A 14,201-nucleotide genomic window follows, 5' to 3' on the forward strand; every position below is an offset into this window, starting at 1 on the left:
AATAAAAGAAAAAATATTAAAAAAGAAAATATTTATGAAAATTCCTTAGATATTAAAATTGGACAAAATTTCTGTGAATCGCATAATAGCTCACAGTTGTACAGTAGCGCCACAATACGGATGTTATGGAAATTTCAATATGCAGAATATCCAGCAAATAATATAGTTTTCATTCACTAGGTAAGTTCTGCTTCTAGTTAATGAAAACATGTATCATTCGTAAATTGTGCTGTATTTGTAAGTTGTTAAATGACATTTTTTTATATAAGATTATAGTAACGAAAGTTTAAACATGAATGACTTTGCAAAGTCTCAGCTTATGAAATATGGCTGGACGGAAGGTATGATTTTACAAGCATTATTATGATATAATAATAGTTATATTATAACTATTACATTTAATACCTTTAAAGTATTATGTATTTAAATGTTTATTTGTGTACTTCGTTGTTAAATAAATTTGTTATGTAAATTTTGTAATACACGTTTGTAAATGTTTTTTCATATTTTATTGATATAGGTAAAGGTTTAGGTAAATATGAAAGTGGCATTACAGAACCTTTAAAACAAAAATTAAAATTTGATACAGCAGGAGTGGGATATAAAGATACAGATTGGAATAATTGGTGGGAACATGCTTTTAACAAAGCAGCTAGTAGTATCAAAGTTGAATCACGAACTGATGAAGTTTCAATATCTGTTTCAAAAGAAAATACAACTAATGATCTTCCTAAAGAAGAGTTAAATAAAAATGAATCTAAATATGGAAATTTTCTTAAAACTACTAAATTATTTAATGGCAACTTAATACTGATAAGTAGTTCTAATATGCATAAAAAACAAAATATTGAAGAAAATATCAAACATGTTCCTTTAACAGATGAAGAGTTATTTAAATTATGTGGTGGTAGAACTGCCCATAAAGGAGCCAGACATGGATTACAATTAAATGGAAAATTAAAAAGAATTGCCCAACAAGAAAAGTATTTATTAAACACTACAAAATTGGAAAACAATATCATATCCCATAATAATGAATATGAAGAGATTAATGATGAAAACATAGTATTACCAATGACTTCTACTGAAAGTGTAATGATTCCAAAAGGATGTAAAACCACTAATAAAAAGAATAGAAGACTTATAAATAACTTAAGTCATCAATTAAATATTTTATGTAATGTAAGCGATAGTGATGAAAGAAATATACATGCCACAGTAAAAGGAGAATTAAAACGGGAAAATAAAGAAAAATGTAAAAAGAGGAAAAGAAAGAAAGAAAAGAGAAGTTCAATTTCTTGTGATATTGAAAGTGCTGAAAAAGAAGAAAATACATTAAATTATGTAGTGCATTCTGTAGCTAAAAAAAACATTCAGGATCAAGTAAATGATCATACTGAAAACGAATATACAGGTACATCTTCACCAACAAAAAAAAGTAAAAAGAAGAGGAATAAATTAAAAAAGAAGAAAGATCAAGACAATCAATATAATCTCACTAATATCACTGATACATGGGAAGATGAATTGCATGGTTCTCAAGCAAAGAAATTTAAAAGATCACACAAAAATGACTTACCTTTGATTAAAGATGAAGATATTAAAACATTAGAGATCAAATTTCAAACAGAACTTTCTTGTAATGAATTAGCTGTAAAGCAAGTTGATACAACCAAGACACTTCCAGATATATCAGATGCATACTTTAAAAAGAAAGTGGATTATTTAAATACTAAAATAAAGAAAAAGAAACTGTCAAAGTTACATAAAAAAGAAAAGATTAAATTAGCTAAATTAACAGAAAGTTTAGAGGCTGTACATTTTAATACCGAAGAATCTGCTCCAAAAAAATATTCCAAAATAGAATTAAAGGAAGGATTAGAGAATTTATCTAGTATTGATTTTAAAAGGGATCCAGTTTTAAAAAAAAAGGAAAAAAGAGGCAATTAAATTCTTAACAAATTTTAAAAAAGAATATTGTCCCTAAATACACATATACTTATAAAATCATTTGTAATAATTGTGTATAAATATTTATGCATACAATAATTATGTCGTAATACGTATAAGATATCTACTGTGTATTTATTTTCTAAACACAATTTTCTAAATATGGTATTTTTTATTAAAATTTTATGGAATAATAATTTGCTACAAATGTTGATTTTTCTTCATTTTTTATGGGAGGAAAACTAGAAAAAGAATACGTTTTTCATACCCTTAACAATATTTTTTTCTTTTTGTTATACAATTTATTAATGGACACAAATTTTTGACAATTTAATAGACGCGCGTAAGAAATCAGTTGTATATATATATATATATATATATATATATATATATATATATGTATGTATATATAAATTTGTAAAGATAAATGCATCGTTAAATTTTCGTATGTATCAATACCGTATGCACTTGTGTACAGTCCATCTAAGAAACAACAAGCGTGGTAATATTTTTAATAAAAATTTGTTATTAAATTTTATCGATTTTGTGTTCAAAAATACATTTTTACTATTATGTAAAACTTAATTTTCATAAAAATTAAATGATGATCTGTAAAAAAGTACATCCGGCGAACGTATAATTAATTGCTATATAGCACCAAATTTCGTAATATGCTAGAAAAACTTTAAAGTTCAATTTTTCTAACAATATATTTATATAAAATAAAACAAGATCTTTTTCTCTAAGGCCACTAGAATAGTCCGTAGAGTCATTAATAATCTTAGTTTTGCTTTCACTAGTGAACGAATCTCACTCAACAAGCTTAATGAGTATGAATTCGTATTACTTAATTGAGCTAATAATTGATTTAAACATTGGTGTACTAATAATGCATTTTGCATTAGAATTAGCAAGGAATGTATTTCTTTTTTATATCCATAATCATTAAAATATCGTATAAAATGGTAATCGTTTCGATTAGTTGGAGTACAAGAAATGTAATTATTATTATGAATATCACTAGTATTAATTAATACGTTATAACGAACTTTTACAAAATTTTATATATCCTCAGCATACAATAGGCTACATCAAATTCATACTAGTTAAATATATGTGTCGTTGATATGTAAATATCATAATACGACACTAACAATGGTATTTTGCACAAAATACATACAGTCAAAATTGGATGGATGAATTTTCTACTTTTAATAGTCCCAACTAAAATTACTAAGTTGTATATAGTGTTATGTATAGGTAATAAATAACAAGCGGCGAATTTTAAAATTACGCAAATGATTACTAAAATAATTAGAATATTTGAGTATAAGAAAATATACCAATGTTTTATAATATTGAACAAATTTTAAACTAAATAAATTTTTATTAAAGAAATAACTACTAAGACTTACTGGCAATAGGTACAAATAGCAAAATATATGCATGTATATATACATATGTTCTCATAACAATTCTCTTAGAATTGTGAGAAAATATCAAAGTGAAATTCTTTCAATTTAGACAAAGAGTGTAATTTAATACACTTGTAAAATGTTTTATATAGTTTTTTTCTAGTTTTGCTTTTCTAGTTTTGCTTTTCTAGTTTTTGTTAAAATTATATTAAATTGAATAAGATATCATCATTGAAGATTCCGAATTATTTAGATCTTTTTACATAAAAAATGAAGTTAACTCATAAGAGCAAGTCTAATTGACAATATTTTTCTTAAAAACTATTGCTATTCATATGGAAAAATAGTCTGTAAAACTTTTATTCAAACATCAATTACAAATCTCTCTTATTGTAGCTTTAAAAAAAGTTCTCTTCGTCAATATAATTTTAGTACAACTCTGTTTTATAATTATCATAATACTTATCGAGAATTTTGTTTTAATAAATATTAAATCAATAATAAATAACAGGTTTAATACTTAAAAATTTTAGTTAATTTAAACACATTTGTTAATAGGTCTTCTCTTTACTGTATAATATCCAATGTTTCTACCACTTCTGCTTAATGTAACTGATTTCTTATCAATATGAGAATGATTACTACAAGAGAGACTTGTATCATTCAATTTGTTCCATATAACATACATACTGGACACATTTACTTTGTGTGTTGTAATAGCATTTTTTAATGTACAAGGATCCAGTTTACGTGGAACATAACTAAATCCAGGATGATTTACAGGTCGTACTTTTGCATGTTTTGCACAGAGACCAGTAATGTAAACATCTTCCAAGTGAAGTAATGGTGTTCTTAATGCTGCATGATACAATTTAAATGCCACATCTAAACTCATTACATACCCCGTACCAGATAAGTAATTAGGATATATTTTCCCTGAATACATATATTTTGGTGTATACCTAATTAAACACATTTGTATGGATTCTCTTTCTATATATTCTTATCTTATATTTATATTATGATATGTATGTTGCTTACCATTTATTATTTGGATCTAAAATAGGTTTAGCATTACAGATGAGAGAACCTAACAATGTATCAGTTAGTGACTTTGATTGTAAAGTTTTCATTAAACTAGGAATATTTACAAACATATCATCATCTGTTTTCATGAGATATTTTGCTTGGCCACAATTTGATGTTATCCATTTCAACATCATTACAGATTTCAATGTTAAATTATTATAAGTATCATAAAATTTTTCTTGAATGATATCATTGTATTGATGGCTTTCTTCAGCTATTATACTCTGTAATGTAATTTGTTATTGGTTTTGTTGTAACAGTTTTCATTTATGAAATTTTACACATAAATACATACATTAAGTGTATCATTATCACTTTGTCCCAAAAGAAATGCTATCTTTACAGTCGAGTTATATATATTATCTAAATTATTCTTATTAGCCCAAGTGCTTCTTATAGCTGTTCGAGCTTGGATATTTGTAACAGCTGAACAAATAACTATGAAAAGATATGGTGACGAAGAACATATATCATTAGGACTTAAAACTGAAGTTGTATTTTCTGGATGAATATATACACAAAGATCTCTTGAAGTATTATATGCCCATCCTGGCAATTGCGCTGTAAATTATTTATATTTACAGAAATATTTTATCTTAATTCTATAAGGAAAGTTGTATTCATGAAATTCTTTTCCTTAAGCTTTGACTTCATATGCATGCTTAATAAAATTAAATAATTATTTTATTATAGCATCACTCAAGCATTCTACATTAAGTGGATGGAAAAAGGAAGATTGAAGTATACTGCAGATACTTTTTCTACTATTCAAATTTATTTTTTCTTTTCGCTAATTCTAACATGAATTCCCATGAATATACAACTGAATAAATTACCTACTACTTATCATTATAAAAAGAATTCCTTCCCTTCTAAAAAAAAATCCTTGACTCATTGGGTATTTAATATGATAGTAGGTAATATGTAAATATGTTCTATATAAACTATACTTATTTATGTAATTCTTACAGTATTTTTTAAGCTTACATTATTATAGTCCATAGAATTTAAATTTGTAACTGACAAATAATTATAAAGAGAAGAGTGAAAGTAGATTTACATATCAAGTCTTGTTAGTTTATAACACAACAAAAGCTCTAGCAATGTTAGTGAATGCATACCTACTGAGGCTACCAAATGTGAAACACCAATGTGTTTTGGAGAAGATGGAGTCTCACCTAAGCCTAAAAATGGGCCTTGAGCTGAATGGTATGCTGGTACATATATTAAACCAAGTGTAGCTAAGATCATAAATCCTACTGCTAATCTTCGGACAAATGATATCTTTCCTTTAACTATTCCATTATTAACTATATTGGTGGTTGATGGCAATTTCAATGGCAATAGTCGCGATTTGCCCATCTAAGAACAAATAATATTAATACAAATATATAATATTAATATTGTGATGGCCAATAAGTAATGTTGGATTTTTCTTTATATAGTCTTACCTTATTAATTTTTTACTCATTTAATTCTATCTTATTTGATTGTCAACAATCAAGATGATCCTCTGTATATCATTTTTTATTTAACAAAAGCATAAGAGCTACTTTATCAATATATGCATTTTTCAATGATAATGATTATTTGAAAAATAAATAGGTAACATTTATAATAATATTATGAAACAAAATAAATGTCAATTTTGAAATTGAATGGAGTAATAAATCAAATGTTATGGTCTCAAACATTGAAAACACTTTTACAACATAGATCGTCATAAGTCAGGTTTTTTAAAATTATTTCAATGAAATTATTAATAGTTACATTCCTTAATGTCCTAAATTGTATCAGTTAAGAAATAATGTAGCAATTTAATTCAATCATAGATGCATCAATAGCGAATATAAATTTAGTGTAAAATATTGATATAATAAATGTATATTACTTATTACTTTGTACGATACAAAATTGATCTATCTTTATAAACTGTAATAAATATTGCTAAATATTGACATAAAACCAAAAATTCAATTTTTCAGTTGGATACATTATAAACAACCTTACCTTTGAAATGCGGTGATTGCGTTACGCTGCATTTGACAACTCGCCATTTACCTCTGTCGTAAGATCGTACTTACGATTTATCAAAACATATCGCAGAAATTTCACGTTAGAGTATATGACAAAAATAAAAAAAAAAGAAAAAGCTTCTACTCAAATCTTCGTGATTCTTAGACTGTACCTTGAATCCAAATAGCTTGTCATTTCGTCATTTGTCAGATATCGCGCGAATGCAGTTCCACCTAGTGTTAATTACTTTGATTTCTCTGTTTTGCACTGTATTATTGCACTGTACCAGTAGAGAGGAAATTTCCTCTCTGGTAACAACTATAACAGCACAGTCGAGATATAGACACAGACCAAACGGAGTACAGACATTTACTAAGGCTGTGGTATGGAGACTTGGCATCTTATGGGCTATATTGTTATGTTATATATTCTGAAATACCGATTGCGTAAAAAATCAGAGGTTTTGACATGCTCCCTATGATTTAAAGCGGTGGATGTAGGAATTATAATCAGTCTAATTATCGAATTTGCTAGAATCGTCGTTACGTGCAAAAAGATCTTATTTTGTTTCATCCCCATATGAAATTTGCATACTTATACGTATGTATCAAAATATCAAAATCAAATTATCAAAATATCAACCTCTATTAACATTTAACATATTAACAATTATTAACATTCAAGTCTAATAAACAACAATCTTTAATTATCTTAAACAATTTGAATAATCAACGTTATGTTGTTAAAAACAAATTATAATATTCTTTGTTTTATGATAGATTTTTCTCAGTCTCCATTTTTACCCTTTATGCTTGATGATAAACATAAAATTATGATGAAACAAAAGCTTTTCATTAAGAACATAATCTTATTCGTACTTGTTACTGAACATTGTCTTAAATACGTTCTCTATTCCTTAATTTCATCCATTTGACTGTTTGAATACGCTAAATTTGCGCGCGCTTGTATATACGAACGCTCCTATTGGCGAAATTTATTGTCAAAGTCAAATCAAGCGTGCCTATTGGTGCAGAATATTCTCAAATGAAATTGAACGTTGTTCCTATTGGCGTAATATATTGTCACGTCAAATGGAGCTTTGCTATTGGTGCGAAATATTCGAATGCGTAGTTTCGCGGAGAATCGTGCTCTGAGGTGTCATTGTACTCTTGAATGTCGTGGAGCGAAAATTTGTCTCGTCGAGCGTTACCCTGTTGTTATTAGTACTTTCATTTCGACTTCATCAACATTTCTACACTTCTATCCGCTTCATTTAAATAGTATGTTCGTGTTTAATCATTTATTAATTATAATCTCAGTAAAATTAAGAAACTTTCTTTTATTTTCATCGTTGACTGTGTACTTAACAAGTTACAATCATCGATAGCTCATATTATCGGTCTTTGAAGCAGAATTTGGGTTCTATTATTACTCTATTTCACTATAATTGGTTTCATTATTGTAAATAATTGGTTTATTATACATTTATTTTTGACTGTATTTCTGATGGTTAAAATTATTGAAAATTAATTAATTTTAAGTGTTGAGGCTCTCTTCACGATTTATTTTGAAAATTTCTTATTTTATATGTGAATTTAGTAAATTAAAGTTACGAGATAGAAAAACACTTTTGCAAACGCACATTAAAAGAAGCATTTGCTTATAAATTAATGTTTTTAATTTGATATTAAATTTTTTTGCGTAAAAGGAGGGTGGATGGGTCGTGGATAGGGAGGGTTTCCATTCACAGCAACCTCCACGCGGTGAGACCTGGACAATCATTATTTGATATACAATTACTAATTGCATCATTATATATATGGTATAATTATGAATTATATAACAAATAATACGAGCTGGTTTGCTGTGATCGCGATTATCTTTTTATGCAGTCCTTGGGTTGTTTCGAATGTACTCGGAGAACACATTCTTTTTTATTTTAGGAATCAGTAAAGTCAAATAAAGAAAAGATTTTAGAAATAGTATTATCAATTCAAATAATATTACAGTACATTTGAAATATGTTGAATCGATAATGTTGGGAATGATACTAGAATGGTAAGGGAATCCAGAGAGTTGAGTCAAAAGATTCGTTATTGAATAGTATATCTAATCTATACTTTGTCTGTGGTAATAGTATAGTGTTCACATGGAATGAGAAATATTTACGTAGAAAAATTTCTCTTTATTGTGACGTTATTTCATTGCATAAAATTACTATAATTTCTAAGTTATTTTTTAAATTAATGATTATAAATAATGCATAAATACAGTGACAGCTGCAAAATGAAATATTTAGTTGCTTAAATTTTCTTAAATATTTATTTTCTTAAATTAAATGTTTATTAGTATGAATTTCCTTAATAATGCAATGTTGGAAAAAAATTATTTTTTTTAAAGTACATTTTTGACGTTCGAAACTAACCTCTATACGAATGAAAGAAACATCTGTGTTTTTTTCAATAATAAAATTAGACCTTATTTTTTTAATTGATCGTGAATCATGATTAAAGCTATTTTAGTATTTAATAATCATGGGAAGCCTAGACTTTCTAAATTTTATCAATACTTTGTAAGTATAACAACAGTTATAATTTGTTATTATATTCTACTGCAGAATTCAATAGACTGTGTCTTTTTTTTTCAGAATGAGGATATGCAACAACAGATAATAAAAGAAACATTTCAATTAGTTTCGAAGAGAGATGATAATGTTTGTAATTTTCTAGAAGGTGGAAGTTTAATTGGTGGATCCGATTATAAGTTAATTTATCGGCATTATGCTACATTATATTTTGTATTCTGTGTTGATAGTTCAGAATCAGAATTGGGAATCTTAGATTTGATACAAGTTTTTGTTGAAACATTGGATAAATGTTTTGAAAATGTATGTGAACTCGACCTTATCTTTCATGTAGACAAAGTTCATTATATTCTCAATGAATTAGTGATGGGTGGAATGGTTTTAGAAACCAATATGACTGAAATACTTACAAGAATTGAAGATCAAAATAAATTGGAAAAACAGGAGGTAAGTAATATTTTTATAATTGGCATTTAAGAAACATCAATATATGTGTTGTATGTTTAAGCTTTACTTATATATTTCATAAATATTAAAGATAACAAATTTTATATATAATATAGCAGTACACTGTGATAAAGTTTAAATTACTAAGTCACAGTTGTAATAACTAATTTATGCAAACATCCCTTAACTTTTTGGGCCCAATAAAATTTTATTCTCTTAAAAATTTTAAGTAGTAAGATAAAGTGATAAAGAAAAAGGCATTCAATTTCTTATAAAAGTCTTCTGGGCTTGAAGAAGTTAACAGCCTATTGCAGTTTATTCGTTAGCTCTGCATGCGTCGGAATGTTTTGTAGTGCAGTTTCATATGGTGGTAGAACTGATTGAGCTAACATGAATTTTAGGGAACTTACAAATCAGGACGATCTTGCTCACCTCGTCCGTTTGTCCTTCTGGGGCCCCCTCCCTAAGTAAATCGGCAGTAAAAATCAGATCATTTTGTACACATTCATTCCTTTGTGTAATCTATCTGTGATCTTTTTTTTTTCACCAAGAATTTCAAAACATAAATCTTCCGTAGCTTTACAAAATAAATACTCATAACACGCATGATGGTGCTAAGTCGTTTGTAAATGTTTGCTCGGAAATAGTGCCTTAATGCAAATGTATACGTCGCTATGCTCTAAGAATAAAATGTGTATTGCGTAGCTACTTATTTGTATTTACTTCTATTAATTAATTTATGTTCAAAAATCCTTTATTTTCTCCATTTTCCATTTTTTCCATCCATATGGTATGTGCAGGCAGGAATCACAGCAGCGCCAGCGCGTGCTGTTTCTGCTGTCAAGAATATGAACATACCACAACAGATAAAGGATATGAAGTTGCCTGATTTACCACAAGCTATAAAAGATCTCAAATTCTGACCAGCCGTTACTTCGTTGGCTCCAAGCTGACTGATTTCAACCACAATCCCAAATGCAAGTGATACTACAAGGGTTTTTTTCCCCTCTCTTCAAGTGAATGAGAATGCACCAATACTGTCCACAAATTCTTCATACATTTCACCTCAACAGTATCAGAGTTAAACAATGAAGATTCTCAAAGAAGAGGATTTGTACCATGAAATTTGAAAAATTGTATCTGTAGCTAAACATAAGGATCTCTGGAGTGTTGAAAGTATTAAATTCAATACATGAAAGAAGGTAAAAATTTATAAATCTAAAAATACTGATACTATATTTTATAGAGATTGTATTATCATACCTAGTGTAATATTATGAAATTGCATTTTCATTATTATATCTAAAGTAGTATATTTAATGTTAACTCATTATTGAACACTTCCATTCTATTATTTTCAAAGATAGTATTAAATGATAATGTTATATTGTATCAAGCAAAGTTGTAATAAATATTGCAATAATATATATTCACGATAAATTTTATTTTTAAAAATTTAAACAGTTATAAATATACTTCAATTATTTTGTTTTATTTTTCTCTACCAGATTCATAATGTACATAAGAAACCAAAATATTAACATAAAAACAACTAAACAACTGAATTAAAAAGTTCATCTTTTACATGTAGCAATTTCATTTCTGAGTGTAGTCCAGATATATCCAGTACCGTGTTCTGTAGGTGGTGGGGGATATGGTGTATTTTTTAATTTATAATAATCTGATGGAGCATGCATTACAAATTCCATACATTCCAATTTGCGTGGGAGATCTTCTTCTGGTCCTATAATATATGTCTCAGGACTAAATCCTTCATCAGGTGGTGGACTAAACATGAAATATATAATTTTACTACTTTGGTACCTTATGAACAATAAATGAATTATCATAAGTTTTAATAATTTACCTTGCAGTGGTAGGCAAGAGCCAAGTGACAGCAGCACTTTTTTCACAATATTGATCTGTGAGTAAACCACGAATTTGAGCATAATAAATTCCTCCGTCAATATCCTGCATAGAAACTATATCACCTACTTGAAAATAAGTGCCTTTATAAAATACATAACTGCTTGTAACAGGAGTTGCTGTAGCTGTTGGTGCCTTAACTGGCTAAAAATAAGGGAATAAAATAATATATAATGTTTCGTTTTGGAATACTTGCAGTAATTAGAGGATCAAGAAACATACAGTTTTTTTGAACAAATTTCTTCTTCCTTTCCCTTTGGGTATAATTTTATGTGGAACTGATTTAGAATTGCAATATCTTGTAATCCTTGTACTTCTCCTGGTAGGTTTTAACAGACCTCCTTTATCCTCATCTTCGTTTCTTACGTTTGAACTCGCTTCTGAATTTCTTTCTTCTTCAAGACAATCGTTGCAAAGATTACCGGCTTCTGTTGAATGCCAAAGTGGGGTCTCTCGAGTCCCACACTTGACACATTCAGGTTTATTGCCGAGAGGCATCGAATTTTAATTAATTCGATTTTGTTAGTTATTTACCCATCGATAGTCAACCGTCAACCGTTCGCTTTAATCTGCGTCTCAATCGTTTTATCATTTCAATTTCACTAAATATCATTTTAATTGGATATGATATTGTACTGAATAAAAATTACAAGCTTTCATCTATGGGAATATATCAAAGACAAAAGGTAGTAAAACGCTTATAGGAGTTTATCCATTTTTCACGTAACAAATTAAGTACAAAAGACGCGATTGTATACAGTAAACAGCAAATACAGAATATTGCACTGTAGGAATTTCAGCAGCTACTGAGAAAATAAAGCTAGTCAGTGTGTCCAGCATATAAAATCCCTAGTATTTCAAGTTTCATCAAATTAGTTAGGAATTTAAGAAATGTAAATGAATTTTATTATTATAGACATAATATTTATTTCTGATGATATAAATAACAACATGTAATATGCAAAAACAATTTTTATTAAATCTGATTGGTCTTTCACATAGTGATATTATAGCATACTAAATTCTCATTAATATTTAATTTTTATCTTCTGTATATAAATGTACATCTTTATATTGCTATTAGCTCACTGTATAAAGAGGATGAAACTGTGACATTACATAAGATCATATTAAAATTTTTTAAAATTTGAAAAACACACATCTGCTTAGGTACAACTATGAAGTGATATTTTATGTAATATATTGTAAATATATTTTTTTATGTAAATATATTTTTTTTCAACTCCCTCTTTTTATTGACTTGCTTCTAATCGTTTTATTTCTTTCGAAATTTCAGCTTTTCTTGCCAATTTGTCAAGTATTTCTTTTTCTGGATTTTTTAACAATCCATTTTTTATCTTTTCTTCCAATGTTTCAATTTCTCTGACCTTTTTTCTGAGGTTTTTCAACCTCTTCTGTGGATCTGATATAGAAGTTTGAGATTGAGTTGAAACATTTGGTTTAGATGCTGAAGTCTGGTTATTGGATACTATCTTTATGTTAGTTTGTGGTTTACCGTTCTGCGATAATGATTCTTTTTTCTGATCTGGTTCTGAGAGTATAGTTTTAGCCAGTTCTTCTGTTATAAGTTCAGTTGTTTTATTTTTATTTTTTTTCTTCTTCTTTTTGACTTCTGTTTTAACTGGAGCACCAGGAATAGCTTTAGATTTTGCTGCTAGTAATGCTTCCTGTTTAGCTTTATGCTCTGCTATGAATTCTGGACTTGCACCTATTGGATACATAGGTTTGTTCTTTATCTGTTTGCCTTTGCTTTCATATCTGGAAAAAAATGGTGATAATAACAATATTATCTGTATAGAATGGTTTAATATTGTTTTATAAATTATTACATACAGTGGAACTTCTTCTTGTGGTATATAGCCATCTTTCACACGACGTGGCTTACGCCATGTACCATCAGGACGTTGGCTGGCCGGGATGAATGTTCCACCTATAAAAAATTTGTAATAAAAAATGAATTTTATGAATTAACATGAATCTATCTTTTAAATATCTTTGTTACATTAACATCATTGAATTTCATTCAAAACATCGCACATATCTTACTGTAAATATTTTTAATATTTATTAATGATTTAAAAAAAAAATGAGTATCAGAGCTTGACTTAAATTTTATGAAATAATGGTTGTTTACATGTTGCAGGTTATAAATAGTGCAACAGCTAAAATAAATCAAATGATTGAATGAAACGAAATTTATCACCTCGTTCATCTTTAATGTAAGCCGACGCCATCGTTATTCAGTACGATCGTTCGCCGTGAATATTTTTTATTATATTTCTTAATAATTCCTACTATCCGCGTGCCATTTTGCGATCGTGAGGACCTCAACCCTTGAGAAATAGTATGTGTCTTGAAATTAACAATACATGTATAGTTCCATATGATTGTAAGATGTCGCTACTATATAGTTATTCCAATATTATTTTAAAATAAATATTGCTACACAACTATGCGAATATGGGCACGTGAAATACTAGTTGGGGATAACTGGAAATTTTTCTTAATCTTCAGAAACATAATTAAGCTGGGATATTATTTTAACAAACCATTACCATTTGGCATCGCTTCCAACATTATCGATTCAGCATCGAGCATAATCATTGACTACGATTGGAGAATGTATTTGAAACACAAGAATTAATATTCTGCAGTTTTGAAATTACAATCTGTATTTATGATTTTCAGATTATACAATTTATACAGATTATACAGATTATACAATAAACTGCATACCGAAACTTTATAAATGA

At 27.9% G+C, this 14,201-nt stretch overlaps 5 protein-coding genes across 9 annotated transcripts; 2 read left to right on the plus strand and 3 right to left on the minus strand.

The window, feature by feature from the left end:
* Nucleotides 1-86: 86 nt before the first annotated feature.
* Nucleotides 87-2,073, plus strand: LOC117154801 (uncharacterized). 2 transcript variants are annotated; one of them, XM_033330089.2, is made up of 3 exons: nt 87-180; nt 270-341; nt 521-2,073. In XM_033330089.2, the coding sequence occupies exons 2-3, from the start codon at nt 293-295 to the stop codon at nt 1,948-1,950; spliced, it is 1,479 nt and encodes a 492-aa protein (XP_033185980.2). In that variant the 5' UTR covers nt 87-180; nt 270-292; the 3' UTR covers nt 1,951-2,073. The 2 variants fall into 2 exon arrangements, with proteins under 2 accessions (XP_033185980.2, XP_033185979.2); XM_033330088.2 differs by having other exon boundaries at nt 88-341.
* On the minus strand, nt 1,332-6,830 carry LOC117154802 (beta-1,3-galactosyltransferase 1). Of its 3 annotated transcripts, XM_076622538.1 has the most exons (6): nt 6,465-6,830; nt 5,906-5,967; nt 5,576-5,816; nt 4,750-5,015; nt 4,407-4,678; nt 1,332-4,327 (listed from the first exon to the last, which is right to left on the minus strand). In XM_076622538.1, exons 3-6 carry the CDS (start codon nt 5,814-5,816, stop codon nt 3,904-3,906), a joined length of 1,203 nt encoding a protein of 400 aa, XP_076478653.1. In that variant the 5' UTR covers nt 5,906-5,967; nt 6,465-6,830; the 3' UTR covers nt 1,332-3,903. The 3 variants fall into 3 exon arrangements, with proteins under 3 accessions (XP_076478653.1, XP_033185983.1, XP_033185981.1); XM_033330092.2 differs by lacking the exon at nt 5,906-5,967 and having other exon boundaries at nt 5,633-5,816; nt 6,465-6,828; XM_033330090.2 differs by lacking the exon at nt 5,906-5,967 and having other exon boundaries at nt 6,465-6,828.
* A 1,382-nt stretch (nt 6,831-8,212) lies between these two features.
* or (AP-3 complex subunit sigma-2 or) lies at nt 8,213-10,930 on the plus strand. Of its 2 annotated transcripts, none has more exons than XM_033330096.2 (3): nt 8,213-9,042; nt 9,118-9,501; nt 9,903-10,209. In XM_033330096.2, the coding sequence occupies exons 1-3, from the start codon at nt 8,974-8,976 to the stop codon at nt 9,966-9,968; spliced, it is 519 nt and encodes a 172-aa protein (XP_033185987.1). In that variant the 5' UTR covers nt 8,213-8,973; the 3' UTR covers nt 9,969-10,209. The 2 variants fall into 2 exon arrangements, with proteins under 2 accessions (XP_033185987.1, XP_033185986.1); XM_033330095.2 differs by lacking the exon at nt 9,903-10,209 and adding an exon at nt 10,302-10,930 and having other exon boundaries at nt 8,243-9,042.
* Nucleotides 10,927-12,201, minus strand: LOC117154803 (GATA zinc finger domain-containing protein 1). The gene is made up of 3 exons (XM_033330093.2): nt 11,650-12,201; nt 11,369-11,571; nt 10,927-11,289 (listed from the first exon to the last, which is right to left on the minus strand). The coding sequence occupies exons 1-3, from the start codon at nt 11,923-11,925 to the stop codon at nt 11,076-11,078; spliced, it is 693 nt and encodes a 230-aa protein (XP_033185984.1). The 5' UTR covers nt 11,926-12,201; the 3' UTR covers nt 10,927-11,075.
* A 180-nt stretch (nt 12,202-12,381) lies between these two features.
* Nucleotides 12,382-13,804, minus strand: Pym (partner of Y14 and mago). The gene is made up of 3 exons (XM_033330094.2): nt 13,652-13,804; nt 13,282-13,378; nt 12,382-13,206 (listed from the first exon to the last, which is right to left on the minus strand). The coding sequence occupies exons 1-3, from the start codon at nt 13,680-13,682 to the stop codon at nt 12,681-12,683; spliced, it is 654 nt and encodes a 217-aa protein (XP_033185985.1). The 5' UTR covers nt 13,683-13,804; the 3' UTR covers nt 12,382-12,680.
* Nucleotides 13,805-14,201: the final 397 nt, after the last annotated feature.

The sequence above is a fragment of the Bombus vancouverensis genome, chromosome 11 (genome assembly GCF_051014615.1).
Source record: "Bombus vancouverensis nearcticus chromosome 11, iyBomVanc1_principal, whole genome shotgun sequence".
Taxonomy (NCBI): Eukaryota; Metazoa; Arthropoda; class Insecta; order Hymenoptera; family Apidae; genus Bombus; species Bombus vancouverensis.

Excerpts from the sequence above, each read along its gene's own strand:
- LOC117154803 (XM_033330093.2), bottom strand. The coding sequence starts at position 11,925 with ATGCCTCTCGGCAATAAACCTGAATGTGTCAAGTGTGGGACTCGAGAG. Across the intron at positions 11,572-11,649 it reads GAAATTTGTTCAAAAAAACT|CCAGTTAAGGCACCAACAGC; the intron begins GTATGTTTCTTG and ends CCTTATTTTTAG. Across the intron at positions 11,290-11,368 it reads CTCTTGCCTACCACTGCAAG|TCCACCACCTGATGAAGGAT; the intron begins GTAAATTATTAA and ends TTTCATGTTTAG.
- or (XM_033330095.2), top strand. The coding sequence starts at position 8,974 with ATGATTAAAGCTATTTTAGTATTTAATAATCATGGGAAGCCTAGACTT. Across the intron at positions 9,043-9,117 it reads CTAAATTTTATCAATACTTT|AATGAGGATATGCAACAACA; the intron begins GTAAGTATAACA and ends TTTTTTTTTCAG. Across the intron at positions 9,502-10,301 it reads ATAAATTGGAAAAACAGGAG|GCAGGAATCACAGCAGCGCC; the intron begins GTAAGTAATATT and ends TGGTATGTGCAG.
- LOC117154802 (XM_076622538.1), bottom strand. The coding sequence starts at position 5,816 with ATGGGCAAATCGCGACTATTGCCATTGAAATTGCCATCAACCACCAAT. Across the intron at positions 5,016-5,575 it reads ACATTTGGTAGCCTCAGTAG|CGCAATTGCCAGGATGGGCA; the intron begins GTATGCATTCAC and ends AATAATTTACAG. Across the intron at positions 4,328-4,406 it reads TTAGATCCAAATAATAAATG|GTATACACCAAAATATATGT; the intron begins GTAAGCAACATA and ends GTGTTTAATTAG.
- Pym (XM_033330094.2), bottom strand. The coding sequence starts at position 13,682 with ATGGCGTCGGCTTACATTAAAGATGAACGAG. Across the intron at positions 13,379-13,651 it reads TTACATTAAAGATGAACGAG|GTGGAACATTCATCCCGGCC; the intron begins GTGATAAATTTC and ends AATTTTTTATAG. Across the intron at positions 13,207-13,281 it reads CCACAAGAAGAAGTTCCACT|ATATGAAAGCAAAGGCAAAC; the intron begins GTATGTAATAAT and ends ATTTTTTTCCAG.
- LOC117154801 (XM_033330089.2), top strand. The coding sequence starts at position 293 with ATGAATGACTTTGCAAAGTCTCAGCTTATGAAATATGGCTGGACGGAA. Across the intron at positions 342-520 it reads GAAATATGGCTGGACGGAAG|GTAAAGGTTTAGGTAAATAT; the intron begins GTATGATTTTAC and ends TTATTGATATAG.